Raw genomic sequence first — 23,687 nt, 5'->3', positions numbered from 1 at the left:
CCTTTGGAGCAATTCAATCGTACATTAATGCCCTATAACATGGCAACACCATTTTCCTTTTCACTGAGCGACATGGCCACGCCTCTAACCCCCAGCGACAGCTCAGCAAGCTCTGCCAGAAATGCCAGCATTCACCAAGTTAGTTTTCTGCAACCAAGGGCACAACACTTTTGCGCCTTGGCCTTCCCACCATCACGTCCTGCCTTCAAGTTACCAGGCGACAACAGGGAGGGAACAACTGTTGTCCCTGAGGAGGCAAGACCTGAGCCTCAATTAATGGACTCCCTGCCTCACACCAGCTAATAATATTGACCATGTCCTACACCCATTCCCTCATAATGCCACACCTATATAGGAGTCCTCTTAATACATGTAATTAAATGAGCACTGCTGGTGTCTATGCTGACTTTGCAATAGAATACTATTACAAACTTCTGGAAGTTTTTACTTGAATTGTAGATATAATCCATGCGCTACCTCGATGGTCATTCTGGACAAAACAGAGTGAAGATATTAATATGGTGCCCATGTTGGCATGTTCGTAGTAGATGACCTCGTGCAAATTTAAGTTAATAAAATTGAAACTGTGCAATCTCGTTGTGCATGTACTACGTACACAATGGTGCATAATACATCACTCATTACATCAGCAGTTCCTGTACATTAAATACTACGACCAAGTGGCAAGAAATATAGAGAGCTTCACCATAGCGAAAATATCCCTGATGCAGCATTTGTTGTAGCAGAACTGAATTGCATACAGTGGTGATAGCTACGGCATGAGGTCTACATGAACCCTTTCAAATTTTCTTGAGAAAGTACTAACGCACTTCACCGCCTCCCCCTGCACAACCAACATGTAAAATAGCAAGCTTGTGCAAATCATCAGCCAGAAATGAGACACAATCGCTGTGGCTTGCAGTAACCTGTAGAGTACTTATCACTGTATCACACCACAATGCGAGACAATGACACATTGCACTGCCGCAAGGAGTCTGACTGCAAGCTGCAGCTGAAGCTGTTCATGGTGGACTATGTACATTCTCAATCACTCATACAGCATTTTGGAAGACAGATGGAGAGTAAGACTATGGATTGCCCGTTGTTTTGATGGTGTCTCATTTTTAACTTCCTATGCTCTATCAAGGGGAAGCAAACACAAATGAGTCAAAGGCACGGGCAACAACCCCAAAGCCACTGCACATGTGACCAAAGCTGCAAGCAGGCTGCACAGTGAATGCTTCCGCCGTTTTGATCCTCAAACTCTAAGGACGCAATTCTCACTTTTCTCAGTTTTACTTTTGTATTTACGAATGGGCCTTAACTCGAAGCTCTTCGACTTGACTGAGAAAGACAGTGTACAGTCAAACCCGGCTATATCGAACTCGCAAAAAAACGCCTATCAGTTCGATATAGAGCATAATTCGATATAGCCTGCTAAATAATTGGGTGTCATAAAAGCACATCCCATTTATAAAATCACTTTATTGACGAAACTAGCTTAGTTTCGCATAAATTAGTCCTGCATTTTCTTCTGCTTGGGCAATTTCGCTGCCTGCGACTCACGCACTTCCCCACGTTGTCCAAGGAGTCCGAGCAGCTGAGGCCGCAACCTTCCGCATTCGCGCAGAAGCACCGAACTAATGCGAGTGCACCAATCACTTCGGAGGATGTGGGCAAAGGACCGTAGTGCTTTCCTCAACGTGCCTACTTTCATTTGTGCTCGGTACGATGTCGGCGATGTAGTCTTCGTTTCGGTATCTACCGTCGTCGCGACACCATCATCTGCACTCACAAACTCGTCCACCGTTGATTCGAATGTCCCGGAAATTTTGACAGCTCGCCCCAAACTTCGGCAACACCGGCAACGGCTTCGTCGCATTCATCAGAATTTACAGTCATCACCGAGCACGCGGAAACCGGCACGTATGAAGAACGCCTCGTACACGGCCGTGCGTACGCGTCGGGCGCCATGGGCACCGGGTTGCAAGTCTGGCCACTTTAGCCCTAATCGTGCTGAGAGTGCTCCTCGGAATCTTGCACGCTGCGGGGATATCGCGTTCGACGCGATTTATGATTTCGATCTTCACGACGAAAGGCGAATTCTGCCGCTTCATCACGGCAACACTGCGGGAGAAGGCCCACAAGGCACAAACACGGTAAACCAGAGAAGCAGCCAGACAACTCGCACTTTCGCCATCTTGCACGAAGAGCGCACAAGAGCCTCTGATTGGCTGTCTGAGCAAGCGTTGTAGGCGGGCCAGGATCATTTTCTGCTGGGAAGTGTCGATAGATAGTGATCTAAAGAAAGCAAGGACGCTTGATTCTGAAACCCGTGAGGGAGCACGGCGAAGCGTCGTCAGGGGAGAGGGAGTGGGAAGTGAAAGATGATAGAGAAAGAGGGAGGATAATAGACTTCACTATGCGCGACAGGGGGAGTGTCGACAGCTCGCCCGAACAGCCCGAGGCAGCGCGGTCACGGTAGGGAGAGCGGTTGGATCGGTTGGATGGAGCCGCGCCGCCGGGTTTCTCCGCTACCGCGAGGGAAAGCCAACTTCTGGGGGCACTTTTCCGCCGCTTGACGTTCGATATATCGGGAGTCACTGCAATATTTGTTCGATGTAAGCGTAATTTTTGCTATATATACTCATTGTAACTATACCATGACCAGAAATTGTTCGATATATAGAATAATTCGATGTAAACGGGTTCGATATAGTCGGGTTCGACTGTACTCCCCCAACACTTTTTCTTGTGATCCGTACAACAAAGAGTTGCTTGGTAAACACATCATCAGTCCGGCACATCCGAGAATACACCAGAACTGCCTGGTTACAGTATTTTTGTTCAGGAATCATGCAATGTCACTTAGGCACAGTTCAGTGACCACTTCACTCAAAATGTGGCACTGCCATCTACTTTTGAGGTGGAGTGCGCAGTTGAGAATAATACTAGGATACAATACTATTAGGAATAATACTACCAATAACTAGGAATAATACTAGGATACTAGGCTTAGAGCATTAGCAACCCCACGAGATTCCTGACAGGACTTGTGAGACATGCACAGTGGCTTTGAGACTTTTTGCTTAGAGGATGCTGCAGCTCAATGCTGCTGCTCACGAGTCTTCCCAATCCAGAAACAGCAGGTGCATAAAAGAAGAAGCACAAGTGCAACAGCAAACGGGCACAGAAAAAGTAGTAAGAAGCAGCCCCTCTTCCCCGTTCCGCACTGCAATACACACCAACAAAAATTGGTTCCTCACCTTCTGCAGACTGGGCTTTTTTAGCGTCCGGTTGCGCACACCGGTTGCGTAAATGCCCAAAGCGCAGCCACCGATGGTGGGTCGCACGCCCTGACTGATCAGAAAGGAAGCTAACGGACACGGGGACGCGCCTAACAAGCTAGCCTGACCACTGGGTTCGCCTAAGAGCACTGCCTTGTGCACAGCGCACCCTCAACCAGCTAAGTGCAATCGGAGCGCAAAGAGCGCATCCGTCTTTGGGCTGAAAGGAAGAGCGCCAGGTGACAAATCAGACTGGTGGCAATCACACTAAGGAATTTAAAAAAATGGTGGAAAGATTGTGTTATGAAGGCAAGAGTAAAAAAAGAGCCGAACCAGTTCTCTTTTCCATGCCATATAGAAGACTTAATCGAATTATTAGACATGTGAAAGTGCACTTCGTGCACAGTGAAACCTCTTCAAGGCGACTGTGGTTCTTAAGAAAATGGTTTATCAGTTTTCAAACCCCGTAGCAATGAAGAAACACAAGTAGCAAATTGTGGCTGCATTTTCACCGAGTTTCAAAACTGTCTGGAGCAGAGGTTTCACTGTGAGTCTGACAGTTAATCGAATCATCACAGAGGTGCAAGGAAGACTAACTTTTATGAACTACCTCATAGTAGCGCCTAGTGCACTAAAAAAAACTTGACACAAGGGCATATTATTTTGGAAAACAGGAGGTAAGAAGAGAATTAAACATGCAGGCATAGGTCTAGAATTTCTGCTACAACAATGTGCTTTCTGTGTCAACACCAAGAAAAAACTACACTTGGGAAATAAACTAGCTTCCCTATCCTCTACAGCAAATGTGGCACTAGTCAAAATAGGCACCAGCTATGGCTTAAAGGAGTCGCAGGTGCAATAACAGTAAAAACGGAAATCATATAACACCTACCACTCTTCCTCCTTGTGATTGACAAAGAACTCGTTAAGCTGTTGACGCCTGAAGTCCATCTTGTACTCATTGTACTTGCGTACGGCTTCCTGGTCATCAATGCCATCGTCCTGAGAGCCAAGGAATTGCTTGAATGTCATCATAGGTGGCTGGGTAAGGCCTGCCTCAGGTTCCCTGCGGCAGCGTTCCAACAAAGATTATTGTGTTTGCCCAAATGTAGTACAAACTCATGCAACGGCTGCAATTAAGTATCAGGAACACTCCCCAAGGCTTTACAAAAAACTATCTGAGAAATATTTCTAAATTTTACCCGTCTAGAAGCCGCACTACCTTCACATGAAAAGCTTCATGTTCCCATGAAACCAGCAATGAGTCCAAGCTTAGCAGTGCTGTGGCCTTTTGACAAGAAAGTCTGATTCTGTGCAGAGAAACAAGTTGTATTTCAGAACAAAATCTTAAAGGGCAACCTCAGCAATTTTTCTATGTTCACTGGCCTTAATAAAACGTTGAATATAAGTTATCTTGTGCATTCTGATTATCTGTGCCAAACGGTACGGCTGCAAGACATTTAGTTTTCCTGAAAATGGATTTTAAAGATTGGGTGCATGTTCCCGGCTCATGCCCATGAATGTATAACATTTTACTGGTCACCATGCATCTGTGACATCAGAGTCTACACCACCACTTCGCCCAGAAACAATGAAGCTGGCTCCTTTTTCTAGGAGACAACAGCCAACAATCACAGATTTGACAGACATGATGACCAGTGCTGATCTTGCCACAACACAATGCATTCGGCTTGGGGCTCATCAGCTGCCTCGCGCGGCACTGGTGGCAGGTCAAAAAGCAAATAAGTAGAGCTTATATTGTCGCTGAAGTTGCCGCTGTCTAGTTCGAAAGAGCTTGAAAAGCTCCCCGTGTTGTCAGAAGACATTGTCAGCTTCAATTTTTTGGCATTAGCACCACGTGTACTGCATGTGTATCACACGTTCTGCTTGTTTACATTACAGCAGTATAGGACCTGACATCATCGACTCATTGTAGACATCACATAAAGCAACAACACGTTTCAGTAACTCCCTTATTGGTTAAGATTATTGGTGAGTTTCTAAGCAAATGGAACCACCCTTCAGTGACAGGACTGTCAACGCCATTTGAAAATGACAACCTCCTGATACGGTTAAAGAACACTGGAGTTGCCCTTCAACAGGAAATAAACCCATATTTGCATGACACAAACACCACAAAGTTTACAAAAAAGGAAGAAAACAAGGTGGGAATGTGACCTACATGTGACTAAAGCAAAGGGAATTAAATAGCAATATCATTTACATGGTGAATTTTTCCACGGATCCCATCAACATGTTTAAGTGTGTTAACGAATAGAATGTCTACAGCCCATACCTACAAGAGTAAGGAGGCACAAACGTAGAGTAAGCAACATAACTAGGAGTAAAAAACGAACAGGAGGAGTGGGTGAAAAGAACAAGACAAGGGCAACCTAAATAGAAATAAGTGAAGCAGCACCGAACTGGACTAAATTGTAGTCCATGTAACTGACCAGCAAAGTAGTTACAAATTTTATGATGAGCGATTTCGTGGCAAGTTTCAATATGCCACTGCTGCCACAAAGGGTGCCTGTATAGCAGTCCTTAGCTGGTTGAAGGAAAACTTTGGTAAATGCAAAGTTTCCCTTTACAGTGACAAACAGGACATGAGGAGAAAAGTGAGGGTAGAAAGGAACATGGTAGAGAAGATGCAACTCCCTCCTCCCTATTATTTTTCTGAAAAAAAAAAAAAATTAACTACAAGCACTCCGCTCAGCATTCCCTCAAGGTTGTCTTGAACCCAAGTAAAGCAGCAAAGTGGCAAGCACTACTGGTACCATGGTGCCAATAGGACAGGTGCATATGTGCTCTGAATGTGACAAGATCAATCTATTCATATCCAGTATATTTTAACCTGAAAGTGCAACTTGTGTTTTAACCATACTACAAGCATGAAATCATACAAACACACAGCAAGGAAGGCAACCCCAGGTCGCGGGGCATGACAGTTGGGACTTCTCCATGCACCTACATCATGTGGCACAATGTGGTGCAACAGTGGAAGTAGGGGGAGATTGACTAGCATCCCCAATAGCCAGATTTCACAAGTTTCACTACACCACCACTGCTGCAAAGGATGCTGGTATTAGTAGTCCTTAGTGGGCTGAAGGGCAACCATGGTATACAAGTTTTGTACCATGACAGACCCGCTTCGTCCTCGAGATTGAGAGGCGCGCAGGTGAGAAGATTCTACAAAAGGAGTGGGGTTGAGGAGATGCACCCTCAAATCACCCTCTAAAATTGAATGAAAAAACCCACCCCAATGGCACTCTCCTTGTCATTCCCCTCAATGTTGCCTTGAACCTAGGTACAGCAGGAAAGCAGTGAGGATTAGTACTGTGATCATGGCACTGGCAGAATTGCTGCGCAAGCGCTCTGTATATGGTGAAATCAGTCTATTCCTTTATTAGCTCTCAACCCTCAAGTGCAGAGGAAAAGATAAGTCAGAGATAGTTGATGAAATTAACTTTTTAGAGGTATTCGTGCTGTAAGCACTTGTGCGCAGTGCTTTACTTTTCTTTATTCTTTGTTTGCAGTTACCGCATGCATCATCAGGTGCCCCTATCATAACACTATTTCAAAGACATCAAAAAGACAGTTGACATTACGCCCACAAGAACGCATCGTACAATGCACAAAACAGCAGGCTCGCTTTCATTCAGTCGGCGCACTTTCCAATGCACAATGTGTTCCTTCATTAGGTTCACCCGTGGTAACAGACTGTGTGGTGATGTTGACGCCCATAGATGGGTCTAGAACTCACCTTGAGATAACTCCCACTTTACCTAAAATTTAAAGTGAGCAATAAAAACTATAAAAACTGCCTATCGAACTACTGATGACCTCTTTATCTTATATACAAACACTCGCCTAATAAAGAGTTTCCTTCATTCAGGCCCATTATAATTTTCCTGCCTGCCTGCAAATAACTGCACAAGCCACAAAAATACAGTCGAACCCACATGAAACGAATTACAGTCTACTTATAACAACCCTACTTATAACCCTACTTATAACAATATTCAAGTGCCACAAAAATTCCATTGTTGTAACCGATAATTGTTATAACCGGGTTCCACAAAAAAAAAAAAATCTGTTCAAAAAAACTATAATGACGGCGAGGCTAGTTCTCCTCCCCACCACCTTCGCTCCATCCGGCTCTGATTGTGTTGACTTGTTTAACTGCTCAACTCTCCTTCCTGCGCGCTCCGACAGCTTGTTGTTAACAAGCTGTGGCTGTCGGCTTTCAAGAATGGCAGCACTGCTATAACTGCAAAGAGGGGTCACAGGTGGCAAGTGGCATACAAGCTCTGCCGAGGCATCGCTTTGGTGGCCCCAAAAGGCGACTTTTAAAGAATGCAGGAATGTTGCCGCAGCAGCATCTCGGCTTGAGAAATCCAGAAGAAAGGCTGGGACGAGATCGCCACAAGCATTTCGCCACGTACTTCTCACTGGCTTGCACGAGAAAACTGCATGTCCATCAGCCTTTCTCGCTTTACGCAAAGCTTGCCGACATTCTTCTGTAAGACGTCCAGGTGCTCCACATAATGCTGCGGAAAGTCCCTTACGAAAACAAGCCCCTGAGGGACTGAATCACCTACAGGGCCTCCTGCTGAAACAATGTTGAGGCAGCCTGCCCTACCGCGTCATCACTGCCGTCATGGCCACTGTTACTATCCGATGCAAGCATATTTGTGACGATTGTCTCATCGGTTAGAAGAACTTCGTTTCCAGATCTATAGCAGTGTGTTTTTTCGTGGATCAGCCATCTTCCGTTTCGGTAGCAGCGGCGGCAGCGTTATCAGCGCAGTGGTGCGGTCCATTCGTGTTTCAGAGGGTGGTGCGGCAGAGAGCTATGGGCGCAGCTCATTTGTGTTCAAAGGGGTGAAAGGGCGACGAGAGACATGCACACGAGGCTGGTGTGATCTCTCATGGAGAGAAGCGCGCGGCAGCAGTTGAGGTGGCAGGCGATCGTGCAGCAGCTCGCATTTCACTTTTTCTTTTTTTCTTTTCAAAGATTTTGCATTCCATTACCTTTCAGCACGGACGCCCAGCAGCCAAACTTCATCATTATAACCAATAATACAGCATGGGGGCATTGTAGTAAGCGGGTTATTCCCCCATAATAAACATGCAAAAGTTGACGGTGCAGCAGCCCTTTATTGTTATCACGGAAATATTGTTAAAACCGGTATCATTATAACTGGGTTCGACTGTATTAGGTAGAACCAACAGCTGTAAAATCTCGTTGAAAGCTTTAGTAAAATTTTTATTTTATATATCAAATTACCTATATATCAAACTTTTTGTGATCCCCTTTAGATGCGATATATCAAAGTTTGGCTGTATCTTAGTTGCACTGTCAGACATACCTAATTGGAATAAATTTCTTACTCTTTATAGTTCAACCCTACCATACATTAAAGAGTGACAAAGTAAACACAGAAATTATAGCTAGTTTTGCATTGACATCATCGGTGTGAGCATAGCAGCATTAAAAACTTTCGTCACAAATGACCACTGTTCGATAGGCAGATTGAAAACATTCACAAAAGTAGTGACATGTCCTTTAAATGCAATCATGGCATAATGCAAGTACAAGCAGTGACACGAAATGTTATTCCATCTTTAGGGAACAAATTGCATCGACAAAAATAACCTTGTGCAACATCAGTACTGCGTGCTTACTGTGTTTTTCCACGTATAGCCCGCCACCGCACATATTCCACACCCCCAATTACAACAACCCGGAAGGAAAAATAAAATTTGCGGAAATAACTGCACACGACAACACTCATATCTTTGCAAAAACAGTTTCCATTCGCAAATGCTTTACTTGTCCACGTCTCATCTTCGGCCAGCAGCTCTTGTGCCAGCAGCCGAGCGTGAGCAGATGATAGTCGGCTTCTTTTGGAAGTACGTAATTATTATCGAAATTCAAAAGCAGATTTTCACTTACTTCAGCCTGTTTATTAACCCTTTCGCTGTCGGACGTTTCTGGCCGTGACGCACCCCCAGTGTCGGCTTGGTTTCAGGGAACGAGCATAACAGGGAATGAACATAGCAATTTATTTTTGATTATGATTGGTATACAAATAACATAGTCAATGCAATATGCACATTTCAGTGTTCTGCAGCTGTTGTTAGTAAACATCATCATCATCATCAGCCTGACTATAAAATCTGTTCAACATCCGAATCTGACGATGCGGAACCCTCTTCGTCTCAAGCGACTTTGTCCGAGTCCGAATCCGAGCTCGGCTCGTATTCTGAATCGGAATTCAGCCACCGCTCCCATGAGCAGACGAAGGTCCCGCGCGCCGAGCCATCCGAAAGTAACCGCGCGCAGGGAGGATGCGCTTTCAGTCGCCCGCGCAACGGAGAGAAATGGGACGTTGCGTGATCAAGAAGACAGAGGGAGATGAAAAAAGGCTAAACAAAGTTCGAAGAGCTTTACATTTACTGCTGCAAGTCGGAAGCGAGGGTGCGGCGAGAGAGCGAAAGCAGCAATCGAGTCACCCTTTTTGGAGAGGCAACGGCACGTGCGCCTGAACTTGACGCGCCGTAGCAGGCACACCAACAGAAGAAAAATAAAAACCTGCAAACCAGCGGAGATTACAGAACAACCCTTGAACCCATAACCACACGCGCGCGACGCATGATCCAGCGAACGCGGAGCCACCGCGCCACTCAGCAAAGAGAAAGTGGGGAGTGGCAGTCGCACCGTACTCTTCAATACATGGGTTAACGCAGGTCGGAGCGAATATACGAACTTGTAGAAAGAGTCAACAGATGGCGTGGCCAATCCAGGAGCGCCTGTTTTTGCGCTCAGGCGCGAGATTTTGAACGCACGATAGAGAACGTACCGGTACGTCAGTGACACCGTGGGGGGGAAGCGCGATGACGTACCGGTACGTCAGTGACAGCGAAAGGGTTAAACTGTGCCAATAACTATACACATTAACTATAGGAAAAAGTGCATCGATTCAAACACCCTTCTTGATTGATGTCAGCTGTTGGCCAATAGCAGCCGCATATGGGAATCTGCTATATTATGAAACAATGTGTCTAGAAAAGAGTGAGGAGCAGGCTTCTGTTGAAAAGAGCGTTTAAGAAAGGTGACCTCACAATCTGCTTGCGAGATCCACGCACCACACACAACTGCGAAATTTGGCTGAGATGTTCACAGTAGCATATCCTATCTGCTGACTGTTTTTTTCGCCAAGCCTGAAGGGTGGTTCAGGGCCCCCTTGATGGCAGAGAACCTTGCCTTGAAATTGGGCGTCACAGCAGTGCAGCGTGCGCTGCTGTGAAGTCACACCTCAAGAAGAAAACAACCTTGGCAATCTTCTTAAGCAGATGTGAAAACCAGTGAACGTATAGAATTGCTGCTAATTTCTTCGGTCAATTCGTGGGCCTTGTGAATGGGCCAAGTCGAGATAGAGACAGCTTTGATGATTTGAGCAGACTAAAAGAATCACGACAAAGCTGAAATCACGAAGCCGGCATTCTTTACATGAGCTAATTGTTCCCGAAAGTTGTGCTCTATATTACGGTAGAAAGACTTACTTCAAGCAGAATTTGTATTTATTCCTTCCTGTGTGTAATAAACCCGTCAGTTCTTAGTCCAGGGCCTGTCCTGTGCATTTCTACAATTTGTGTTGCCATTATTTTTGCACTGCTTTTACCATGAAGATCACAGTTTTACAGTCTATTACAACTCTGTTTTATTCGATATTTCTTACAAGCATACATGCAGATATTGGCAGAAAAAAAAAAAAAGAATTGCAATTAGGTCTATGCAAGTGGGGTGCCTCTGAAGGGCTAATAGTGGGTCTCCTTGCAAATTTTGATGACCCGTGGACATCTTGCTGTGTCGATACGATGCACGGGAACAATAAATTACATACACGCTCTTTGTGCCACCACAAACATGCAGCCGTGAGATCAATGTTAATGCGTGGGATCAGCATATTGGTTTACCAACTGTAGTCCAACCACGCCAAGCCGCTGGCCAAAACATGCACACAGCTGACAGACTTTTCGGACACGGTGGAGAGCACATGGTTCTGTACTCTGCAACTATGGTCGTCAGTTTATGGATTGTGCGTCTGATCTCACACTCATCCGAAAAGGTCTACAAGTACAAACATATAAGTTACCATGCCGCCGGCAGACTTTCCGGACATGGAAGAGACTGCAAATGAATCTGTACTTTGCTATTATGGCTGTCAGTCTATAGCCTATGCATCTGATCTCACGCTTGATCACTGATAAGGTCTACAAGTGTGAACATATAGGCAGTGAGCTTCCCACGACGACTTGCCATCAGCCACTCCACCAGCTGCACTACTTAGGCCATCAGGCTTAACCAGTCCCACTTTGTCAGGAGTCGGCAACCAAGTTTGCGGTTTCATGCCAATCAACATGGTGGCAACTTTGTTTGTGGCTGCCACATTTGGCATCGCAAGTACGGCTCATGCCCTAAACACCATGCGGCATCCAAAATTTCAGTGATTGCCATTATACATTCATGCTAGTGGTAGGTGGCAGCACTACATGAATTGTGCAAATCCTAAAAAATCAGGCTTTTTGAAAATGAGTTAGTGACTATCTGACATTTTTTGCAACCAGAGTATACATATTGAGGCACTTGCAAATAAAACTTAGCTTCGCTATAACCAATACAGTGATGGATCCCACATTCTCGATTTCGTTTCAGCAGAAAAATACTCCATTCAAATAAAGCATGATCAACGAAATTTTATTATTTTGTTATATCCGATAATTTGTTGCATCAGAGTTCGTGATATCGAGATGAGACCTCGATTCCAATGTTGCTAGTACATGGGCCAATACAGAAAATACATATACAGTCGAATCTTGATAATTTGAACTCAAAGAGGATCGAAAATTTGTTAGAATTAAAAAACTTTCGGATTACGGGAAGCTAACTGAATAGCGGACTTACCTGCAGTGGAACATGTGCACTGAGCTAACACATGAGTGGAAAGTTCCAGAAGATTTATTCACATTCATTTACAAATTATAGTTATTAGGCGCATCAGTGCTCGTACTGTGATAGAGGACGGCGGGTACACGCGTGCATAATTAACGGAAACATAACATGTCCCGTGACAATTGCCCCTTCCAACGTTTGGTATGCTTCTTCACCGAGCAACACTTCTGTGTTGGGGCGAACCTGACCTTCGGGAACTGGCATTGTGCAACGCGCCATGCTTTCCACGCTCCCAAGCCTTTGGCGAGGATTAAAATGGCAGAGTCGACACCATTGCTAACAGCAGCGAATTGTTTCAATGAAAATCACGGCAATGAACAACAAGAAGGTTGATAGCGAACGCTGAAGTAGCTAGGCCTAGCGTTACCGTGATGTGGCTACGGCTGCAGTGCATCTGCGTGCGAGAGCGCCGGCTCGAGGCGGCAGAATATCAGAATGGCAGTGGTGGTAGCTTCAATTAATGCCGTTTCATATCTGCGGTCATGGCAAATACGGAAAATCGGATGGCGAAGGTTTTTTGCGTCCGTAATTTCAGACATTCTTGTATACTTTGACTCTATGGAGTACATGCCGGTGCCGCAAAGGCGTCCGAATTATTGGGCATGTCCGAGCAATTGGGGGTCCGGAAAACCAGTCATCGTCTGTACAGGACAGCCGTCACTAACAGAAGTAATCCGTGATGCACGCCTGCGCACGAATTTCCACCAGCTTTCTTCTTTTTTTTTTTTTTCACACGGTGTTGAGGGGTCTCTCCTAAGCTCTTCCTCTATGCCAGGGTCAGAGGAATGCTGGTCGGAGGCACTGTCGCGTGCTTCGGCAGGCTGCTGAGAGCATTCTCGGAGCACAGTGTGTTCGAATTACCGGGCATTTTTTACCATTGGGATACACGTAACTTTGACGGGAACACGGCGTCAGTTCGAATAAACCGAAAGCGCATCGAATTAACGAGATTCGACTGTATAGGTCAACCAGTTACATATTTGCTCGAGTAACAAAATTGTTTACGTCAACGAGTTTTAATTTATTAGCCACGAGTTATTACATTTCAATAGACAAAAAGAAACATTTACATGCAAGGTCAAAGTTTCTCTTTACTTTTCTTTCCACAGGCACAGTGTCCCAAGTTATAGCTCTAAAGGACTCTAATAATCTTTCACCATAGACATTGCAACAATTAGGAAGATTTAAGGGCCTCTGAAATGGTTTGGACAAATTTTGCAGACGTGTAGGGTGCAGCTAAAGTTAATCATTCGCACCACAATTTGTGTGAAGCGTCTCATATTAAGAGAGCTACAGAAAATTACAAGTTACCCTTCTCCACAGCCATGCATGTTCTCCTGAACTTGTTCACCGAGTGATCGGGCTAAGCTCCACCTTTACTGGCTCTGCATCGTGATGGCTCGTTGTCTACTTCCGCGCGAAGCCTCTCCAACCTCTCCACCAGCTGCTTGGCAGTCGACCCCAAGTGAGAGCTATCGAAGCAGCGTGCATTGTGAGAATGCTGTCGCAGCACCGAACATGTCCGGTATTCTCGTAACTACAGATGAGGTGACCGTTTCAACGGATGGGTGGAGGCATAAACTCAAGCTGATGAAGGAACTTTAGCATATACGTACGTTGTTGCTCATCTCGTGAAACAGCACGGTCAAACAGCCAGGCCCTGTCCTTTTGCGCTTGCATTTACCCGAATACCAGACTCATGCAACGCTATTGAGGTTGTGATCCTCCGGTGTAAAGTGATAGCCGCAAATGCGCAAATCCTGGATCAGATAGCAACCGTCCGATGCGCTGTAGCCACTTCGCTCGTCCGCTGCCTTGCAGAGGGACACAATGTCGCAGCTTGATGTATTCCAAGTCGCTATGTTTGCAGCCCACAACACAACATAGGTGAATCATGGTGCTTGCAAAAAGACCGAGACCGACACTGACCGCGGAGCTTTCACCAAATGGAGCACATTGTAACACAAGATGACGATGCCTTCTGTGTGCCAGAAGTGCTTAAGTGTAGCGAGAAATTGTTGTCGTGCATTCTCTTCCTGTTGCTTTCTTTTTATAGAAACAAATTAACTCTGATTCCAACTATTACGAACAACAAGTTGGAAATATTATTGATGATGCACCCTGGGCAGCCAATCGGATAGCTCGCCTTACTCGCATCATTAGGGCAATTTACATAAAATGGTTAGGGGCGGCTGAAAATTCAGCCGAGCGGTAAGCTGCGATGGGCAGCGATGTACATCTTTAAAAACTTATAATTACACACTTTACGTCAAAATCATTTCAGGGTCCCTTTAAAGTTATTTGCCTGGTGTTTGCCCATGGGAAGTTAAATATGGTGTTGGGAAAAGAGACGCTTGTGTTGAGTATTTTGTGAACTAAACAAACAATCTTAAAATTTCTTAAAGCTGTAAATGAAACAATGTAGAAATTATTAGCACACCGAATTTCATAGCAAGAAAAATGGGCTGGGTCTAATACGTGTTGCACAATGGAGGCTAGTTTCCAAAGGTCAGCTTACCACACAGTTCTTAAAGTCAGCTTCGCCGCAATTTATTCGTCTTATGTGGTAAAGCATACAAAAACCGTGAAGGCAGTTATGGTATCTTGTTCGATTGCACTGCACAGGCAATATTTGGCCCAATTTTCCAGAAGAAAAAATAAAGGCTAGTGTTGGAATCGGGTAAATACCATAATCAGACATTGGTGAGCTATGGTTATTACTTCAAAATCTTCATAGGGCTGGCCAAAAATAGGCGTTTTTGACAGGAGACATGTGTTCAACACTTTCACTTGGCCGAGACACACACTTCAACTAAAGAGGTTGTTATTGGGGTCACCATAGGAGTCAGGCAGGTGTGTGCCGACTAATGGAATTCAAATTATCTGGCAAAGGCCAATTTTAGGATTAATATAACAGAAGTTTGAGCCAATAGAAATGCATGGGCACGGGCTGTGACCTTTGGCCAGGATCGAATTAACTGAAAAATCTATTTACCCAAACTCGAATCACCGGAAGTCTACTGTATACGCGTAGTGCGTGCCGATGGAAGCGCCACTGGTGGCGGCCTTACGCAGAACACACGGGAGAGGAGCCAGCCGCGTGCCGTAGTTTGTCGTGTTGTTGATAGTGCTGCTCTGCCTTATTCACGTTTTCAGAGCAAAATAGAAAACGCCTTTCGCATGTGTGGGGTGGCCAAAGCTTCAAGGAATATTCCAGAAGAATTGTTGCAGGGTGGGGGCCTCAAATACTGACGAAAACATGCCGGCGATACGGTTCTAGTCATTCCCCGCAAAGCCTCATCAGCGGGAGTAATGGTACGGTGGCAATGAATCGTTGCTTTCTTCGGGAAATTTTTTGTTCTCATCCTTTCCTTTGTCTCGTCGGTGCTTTTTCCACTCGATCATAGTTAAATGCGTAAGCGACGAAGTTCGTCTGCAGTGCAGCATGCGGTTTAAAGGCATTTCGCTAACGTTCAGAGTGCCGTTTGCCGCTTATATTGTTTTCTGCTTCTTTACCGCGTTGCGCTAGCTAGACAGCACGACTGCACGAGCGCATTGTGTTTTATGTTAAAGCTACTGAAGTTTGCAAGAACTGACATTGTTAGTTTTATGTGGCCCAGTAAATCCTCACACCAGCTGTCGCGCACTTCATGTTCTTGCATCTATTTTATGCGTGGCTTCGCACATGTTTAACTGTTGCTAGTTGCTCCATGTGTAACTCTCGATTCTTTTGAGCTGCGAGGTTTTTACGCTGCCTCGTTTGTAAAGGGTATAAATCACACTATGTCTTATCGAAATGATACCAAGGAAGTGCTTCTTTAACAGCTTTATTCTTTTTGCCCGAGGGCATCTTAGATATTGTTTTAGTTTGGGGGGGGGGGGGGGAATGTGTTTAGAAACTAGGTAGTTCGGGGCGAGAATTGCTAATAGTTGCTGCATATGGTATTCTTGTTACATTTCTCGCTGAAAAGTTCACGTCATGTTTGGGAAGTCATCACACCTCGATGCTGCCTGAGCAAACTTAACAAGCAGAGGGATTTGTTTGTTTCACAACGCAGTCCCTTCTTGCATGTGAATTTTGTACTCAACTAATTCTTTCTTATTATACTTACGCTGCAGATGACTAAACCCGGCCTTGCCGCCAGCGCTCATCTACTTCGACTGGCGCTGCTCTGCCTTTAAATATATCATGTGGCACCTCTCTCTAGAATATAAAAAAAAGTGGTGAAAAGTTCGTCAGACTTTAGCTTTGTACTTTTCCAAGCAGCTTCCTTGGGGAAATTATAATTGCAAGAACTGCAGCAGGAACGGCAGTTCATCGGCGTATGGAGCAGAATTGCATCGGTGGTACAGCACTAACACGCGCTTTTATTAACCCGTGCGTTTGGTGACTTCGTTGGCTAGTGTCGAGTTTCCATCAATAAATTCGCGATTACTCTTCTTCAGGCGACTTCGACTGCACTTACTCGGCGATGTCACATGTATTCATCGGCAGAAAAATCACAACGGCATATGCAGACATCGCACCGTGCGGATTTGTTTGATATAAGTATGCACTAACGACAGGTGCTTATTATTGAGGTACAGAAGAAGCATTACGACAAGGGTAGAAATTTAAAAAAAAAAGAAGGATAGAGAGATCGCATCACTCAACAAAATTTATCGGCTAGTTAACATGAGCCTTACTTCATGTAAATGGGGTTCATGACCTTTGTCTGCGGGACGCACCTGGCACGTATGTGGACCATGTTGTCCCAAACACCGGTAACATCGTGTTCATACCCGCTCCCACATAGGTTAGCGTGTTCCCTACAGCTGTCACCGCAGAAGAAACAGCCTGGCACCCGAACAAAGGAGAAATCGCAGCCGCAAACTTCAGCCATCCTTGCTGCAAAGGGTTGTCGTCTGCTACTTCTCCCACGCATACTGTTGGAAGCGCCCGCTAGGTGGCTATCAGTGGCGCCTCTATAGGTGGTGTACGAGGCGTATATCCTCCACTATCAAAGTTCCCACTTATGTAAGACTGCAGCAAGGTGTCTACCAAATTATTTTTTTCCAATTTCCCTGACGTTTCCAGGTTTTCCCTGACATTCTAGGCGCATTCCCTGACTGTTCTCATGCAGCTGAGGAGATATGCTAGCGATAAAAATTGTAAGCAGCAATAGAACTGACTGCTCAACTGCACCTCAATGCAGGCATTGGCAATACTGACATAAAAAGAAGAGTGCAAGCTATGGATTTTTGCACATGTCATAAATCAAACTAGCCCCTGCTATTATGATCCACCAATAATCTGATACACACAAACAGGCTAGTAAAATTGTAACCTACTATTCGTGTTTGTCAAACATGAACCTACATTCATGAAGTGACCTCTTTTTATGGGCTGATATTGGTAGCCACAAACCTGCTTGGGAAGATTTCAGGGTATTGAAAACGAGCCCTTGAGTGGTAAAAACTGGGAGACAGGGCACTTGCATAATTCTACAAATCACAATGTTTCATTAGCCTTCTTTGGCTGCAGGAATTTCATTACAATAAATGCACTATGAAAAGACAACACCTGTATATTATGGGAAGCAAGGAGGTCTCAACCTGCGCATCCTTGAAAGTTTTTTTTCTTCTTCAGTTCAAGCTCCTTTACAAGAGCAGCAGCTCTCTTCTCTTTCCTGTCAATGTCTGACACATCAAACCATTCCTGTTTCTTCCTCTTCAATTCGTCCTTCTACCGGATGATAGCACCACAGACCATGTCTACCATCTTGTCTGTTACATCAACTTTTGCAACACCACCTGCAGCAGACACTTCATCATAGACTAGCCTTCGTGCTACAAGAGACTCTTCCTTCATGTTCTGCATTAGACATTCCTTATTTACTGAAACACATGTTCCACAGAATTGCCATGCGAAAGGCGAAGGATAACCTTCACAAACAGCAGCAGTTCTTTATGAGCACTTAGGCAGAGTTCAAGACATTGTGTTTCCAAGCACTGCTCCTTTCAGTGAAAGTCTCGCATATGTGCTTGCGCAAAACTAGTTGAGCACACTTGGACATAAGATCGATATGCCCTCTCTGCTTGTAGACCAGTAAGCCATCTGTGCTCTATGAGCACTTCTAGTGCAATGGTTAGCCGCTTCTAGCCAGCTTGCACTGATGAGGCACAGACTGCTGGGTCCAAGCAAATGGCCCCCCTCGTCGACCTGAACTTTAATGGTGACTTCTCCATGATCTTTTGTGAGCAGGCCTTGATGAAGAGTATACATGTACATTCTTTCTTAAAGCTCACCATGGCAACCTGAGAAGGTTTAGCGATGTTCTGAAGCTCAGTTTTGGCAGCATAACCAACGTCAAAGGCAGCTATGGAATTATGTTCTCAGAGTTGTCAAGGTCAATCCTGAGCAATTTGGACATCGTGCCAGCAGCGTTCAGCGTTTCTTTTGTGAGAGCACGATAGGCCATCCAGGGCAGACGCAAGAAAAGGAACCATTTGTTTCTCTCACTGAAATTATGCCAGAAAAGGTTCTAGTTATTCTGCAATGAAGAACATAAAAGTTAGCACCTGGTCAGCACCAGCCTTCTCAACATTGGTATAACTGTAGCAAGTTTTTTTTTCCCTCTCTTTGAGCACTCGAAATATGTGACTAAGTTCTGGAGAACTTGAAGTCTCCTCACATTAACCTTGGTATTCTCTAGCCACTTCACTGAGCAGAACTTCAGTGGAAAGAGAGTGCCTCCTGTGTAGCTGATGTCATAAGCTCAATGTGCAGGCACATTCTTGAATAGGTTGTATACACTGCGAAGAAACACCACAATGTCCTAGTGTGTCACATTGTTTCCCATTTTAAATGTGCCGCTCACAACGCGCAATCCACAGCTCCCTATGTCCAGAACATTTTGGCTCGCATAAGATGCAGCAGCCTCCTCTTTTAGGGACTTCAACAACTTCAATTTAATGTTCGGGCCGTCCATTGATACTCGAAGGGTTTTTGCCTGCTTAATGTTCTCAGTAGCTTTTCTGAAGGAATCAGATAAATCTTCTGTGCAAGTATGACCTAAAAAAACACGACATCAGGCAATGGGTTTTCACACTGGCATCAGCTGGGTCCCACACCCTAATGCATCCATTTGCTCCTTTTGCACAATTTTGTTCAGGGACTCGAAAGCCACGACCCCGGGTAACACACCACCAAGTTTCGAAAGTACGTGACAATACCATGACAAAATGTATAGCTGACTTCGTCCTTCCCAAGTTGAATTTCTTTCGCGATGACGCACATGGAAAACATCCATGTATTGATGCAGCGTTCGGGCACCAAACAATTGCAGCTTTTGTGACACACCTTTTCACCACAAAACTGCTTACTGAAGCTCTCACGTCCAGTGTGCCAGCCAGAGGCTTCACAGCTAGGTACCACGAGGGCATGATCAGTAGTAGCAGCCACAGAACAGCCACTGTGAGTTGAGTCGAGCACTAAAATATGCGCGAAGGTTCGTCTGGCTAGCACTTCATGACGAGCTCATAGCAGATCGGTGCTTCTTGATTGTAGCGTGGCTGGCGACCGCTGTGTTGCCCATGTTGCTGAGTGAGAAAGTCTTGTGGCATACCTTGCATTCAGCCCTAGTGGTGTCATCCAGCACTGCCATGATACACGACGAGTACAACGAAACGTTTGGGTTCACCCAATCAAGGTTAAATGAGCACTTCTCTGCAGGCGTCATCGCAGCTCACATACTACATGCCAGGTTGACAGAAGAATGGCAACATGGCAGCCACCCAGGGCGGGTTGGATCGGATTGAACCTGGTTTGCTGGCTTGGCTATATTTTTCTTTTCTTTTTTAGTGGGCAGTCTAAAGCTATATTATAGCTAGGTCCTGGGGGCACGAAGAAAGGAAAGCAGGTTTTTATTTTTTATTTTTCCGGCCTGGAGGAAGGCGCTTGTGTCCGTGAGTGTCATAACAGTGTTAGTCTGGTCTCCCATTATTTGATACGAATGCGCAAATATTGGCCTAACCGGAATGCTTTCGAGCCCGGCTAAGACATGCAAATGCTTTACCGGCATCAGTTGCATTGCGTTATTTTTGCATTTGCTGTATGATGCTTAGAAATAATAGTTGTGCCTAGCCGTTTTCCTAAGCTTTTGCTCCGCTGTTCACTGTGGCTGAGGCCAAGGGAGCGACTTTACCAGCTTCGATGTAGGGTTAAGATTGTTTCCGTCAACCTTCGCACAGACTTCCCTCTAGCAGTTTCAGTGACCTGACTAGGGTTTTTATGAATTCCATGACAATTCCTTGAGTTTTCCACACGAGTTGAAATTCCCTGACAATTCTAGGTTTTCCCAGTTGGTAGACACCCTGCTGCACATATGAACGCTAGTATATACACTCAAGAGAAAGCATTAGCTCAAAGCCAACTGTTAGATTGCCTAGGCTGGACAAATATGATGTATGATGATGCCATTGTTACATTGTTAGTGAGGTGAACTCTGCAAAAGTCCTATTCATAAATTAGTGGCAATATCGCCCACTATATATGGCCTAATACTTGCAATTTACACAAATGTGAGTTTATTTATTGACATGCTAGAGTTGTAATCATGATGGCTTATTTCTTTTTTAGTCTTACGGCACCATTTGAGGCTGAAAAAGATCATGATAACAATAATAAATAAGTATTTTGTAAAGAAGATTGACAGCATGAACCAAGAATCGGCCCAAAGCGCTTGCTTCTTTTAATAGATGCAACAAACCTCATCATAATAGGTTCAGTGGATGCCAAGCAGAACAGCTTCTCCCTTCCCATGCAGTAAATTTAGCTGTGAACCCTTGAGGTAAAGCTTCCCCTCAAGAGTTGGTGTGTAGGTGACTTGGGTTACCTTTGTGGACCCCCAGCTTGGCCCATGCTGTGTCCGTAGCCACCGTGCTGCCCACCCATGTGCACCATGCCACCCATGTCCTGCGGGGGGCCACCCCAGGGACCACCTGCGCCCGGGTGGTGGCCGCCCACCGGAAAGCCGCCACCGTCAAAGCCACCGTAACCACCTCGGTCATCCCTACAAAAACGGGCAGGCAGAAGCAAGTCTCAGGACTGCACCAAGCTATGTGCGAGTCCCTGTGACATGCATGCTTCGTGTCAACCCAATGCCAAGGTAGTGCAAGCACACTGAATGTTACAGGCAATAATGTTTATGTCTCAAGTTGGTTGCTCATCACATATAACGTTATCAAATGCAGGAGAACCTAGGCAGCTACAATGAAAAGAAAAAAAAATATGTATTGTGCAGGAATGAAGCTGCATTCTGGGGCAATCATTCTCGAGGATCCCCTATTCGGAATGTCCTGTTTCACCAAAAAACAAGCTGGAGTGTAGTTTGGATGGATTTTGGACATGGAAATACTTTCCATCAGTGCTGTTTTCATATCCCGCAGTTTCACCACAGTGACAAGGTTTTCATGGATTGTTTTAGCAATTGATTTTAACGTCCTAAAGCCACATGGGGGCTATGATAGATACCGTAGTGAAAGACTTCACATTTATTTTGACCACTTATGGTTCTTGATACTGTGCACCCAATGCTAGGGGCACAAGTGTTTTTGCATTCCACCCCCATCAAAATGTGACTTCTGCAGGGAGGAATCGGGCCTCCGACCTCATGCTAAGTGGCAGAATGCCACAGCCACAGAGATAAAAATTTGGGGGTTTTACATGTCAAAACGCCGATATAATTATGAGGCACATCATAGTGGAGGGATTCTGGATTAATTTTGACTCCCTGAATTTATTTAGCGTGCATATAAATCGAAGTAAACAAGCATTTTCTCATTCTACCCTGATCAAAAAGCAGCCACCGCGGCTAGGATCGAACCCGCAACCTCAAACTCAGCAGCACAATGCCATAGCCACCGAGCTGCTACGGCCGGGACGACAAGAGTGAAAGTATAGAACACTCTTTAGAGAGCTTTTGAAATGATCAAATGGCCACTGTTCTGCAAATTGTGAACACTCCCATAGTAGTCTCAACCACCAAAGTGATGCTACAGTAATGTCATGCCATAATGTCAGTGTCGAAGCTGAAATCTTTGGGGACTGTTGTGCAGGCATTAACATATTCTGCTGTTTATGCCCCTCTCCTTTTTTTACCTGCAGCTAGATTGAGCAACAGCCAAGCTGTCATTCATCTGTCGTTCAACTACGAAAGGCCCAGTTGGTAGTTTATACTGGCCTGTTGTTGGAAGGCACACCCAGCCATGCGTGGCACAACCGGCGAAAAGCAAGCGCAGAGGAGGCATCTCCAGGACAGCACAAGGTGCGTACATACTTTTTCTCTATACCACCAGCCGCCATAGGTATTACTCAAACTTGCGCTTCTCTTGACGCCTTGCACCCAGGCTAGCATGTACGTTGTGTTGCTCCTTTTGGAATGTTAAGCTGAAGAACAGTACCTACGGATTGTGCATGGCCGTACCAGCACAAGCCACACTCAATTGAGGTTTATGCTGATGGACACTGCCCCACACCCTTACAACCAGGCACTTTCATCACCGTGAGAATTTGTGGCATGGTCATGTGGAGCCTTTGTCCCTCCCCGGCGCAGAGTGGGAAGCCTTTCTCCAATGCTGAAGTGCTAGTGGTGCCCATTCAACTTTCTACCTTTGTAAAGAAGACTCTGCTTCCTGTGCCACCTGGGACCAGGCATTTGCAGTGTTTGGTGTTGTCGGAGGCAACTAAACCTGCGTCCGTCAACATGGGCAATACTGTGTTTCTTGTGGCGCGAGCTTAGTACCCTTTGGACGTTGAGCGTAAGCGGGCTTAGCGGTGTGCTCGAATGTGCAAAGAATCCGCTGACATGTGTCTCCAGTTTGCTTAGCCTGAACTGGTGGTGGTGGGTACTCTTGCAGGTAAACAAGTCACCACTTTGCATTTTCAATAAAACTGGAGCCATGCTCGATACTTGAGAGAAATGTGACAGCGCAGATGTCGTGACTCAGTGGACTCACTCCATCGCAGTGAGGCTTTACGTTGGATACCGAGTCACACAAAATTAAAAGCAGGGAAATGAGCGCTCCAAAATTCGACCCCTGAGCCATTCAGAGAATGTGCTTATAACCAGTATGTGAAGACTATGCTGGAAAGCTTGCACTCCAGCTGGTGCGAGAGAACTATTTTATATCTCATTTATCTTCGCAGCACATGAGACCATGGCTGCCCATTCACGAACTTTTACAAGCCACACTGGCATTTGAAAAGTGCTTGTGCTGCATAACCATCGAAGCTGGCCCACAACGTGCAAGTCTGCACTCCTCAATTTAGCATCACCACTTTTCACTTGAAGCATGCTTAACGAAAATTCAAGCTACAGGTTAATAATCCATGCCAGCAC

The 23,687-nt window shown here is 45.3% G+C and overlaps 1 protein-coding gene across 6 annotated transcripts in view; it reads right to left on the bottom strand.

Moving 5' to 3' along the window:
- Window positions 1-23,687, bottom strand: part of Ars2 (arsenic resistance protein 2) — a 116,537-nt gene that overhangs the window by 59,857 nt on the left and 32,993 nt on the right. For 3 of the 6 annotated variants that reach the window (XM_055065900.2, XM_055065901.2, XM_055065902.2), the window contains exons 4-6: window positions 21,183-21,359; window positions 6,546-6,590; window positions 4,180-4,353 (exon numbers count right to left, since the gene is read on the bottom strand). In XM_055065900.2, coding sequence (XP_054921875.1) covers window positions 4,180-4,353; window positions 6,546-6,590; window positions 21,183-21,359 — 396 coding nt within the window. The remainder of the gene's footprint in view (window positions 1-4,179; window positions 4,354-6,545; window positions 6,591-21,182; window positions 21,360-23,687) is intronic. The other 3 variants (XM_050169962.3, XM_050169965.3, XM_050169966.3) reach the window with 3 other exon arrangements.

This window comes from Dermacentor andersoni, chromosome 6 (genome assembly GCF_023375885.2).
Source record: "Dermacentor andersoni chromosome 6, qqDerAnde1_hic_scaffold, whole genome shotgun sequence".
NCBI lineage: Eukaryota > Metazoa > Arthropoda > Arachnida > Ixodida > Ixodidae > Dermacentor > Dermacentor andersoni.
The sequence above is the reverse complement of the archived record's forward strand: the minus strand, read 5'-3'. Positions and strand labels throughout refer to the sequence as shown.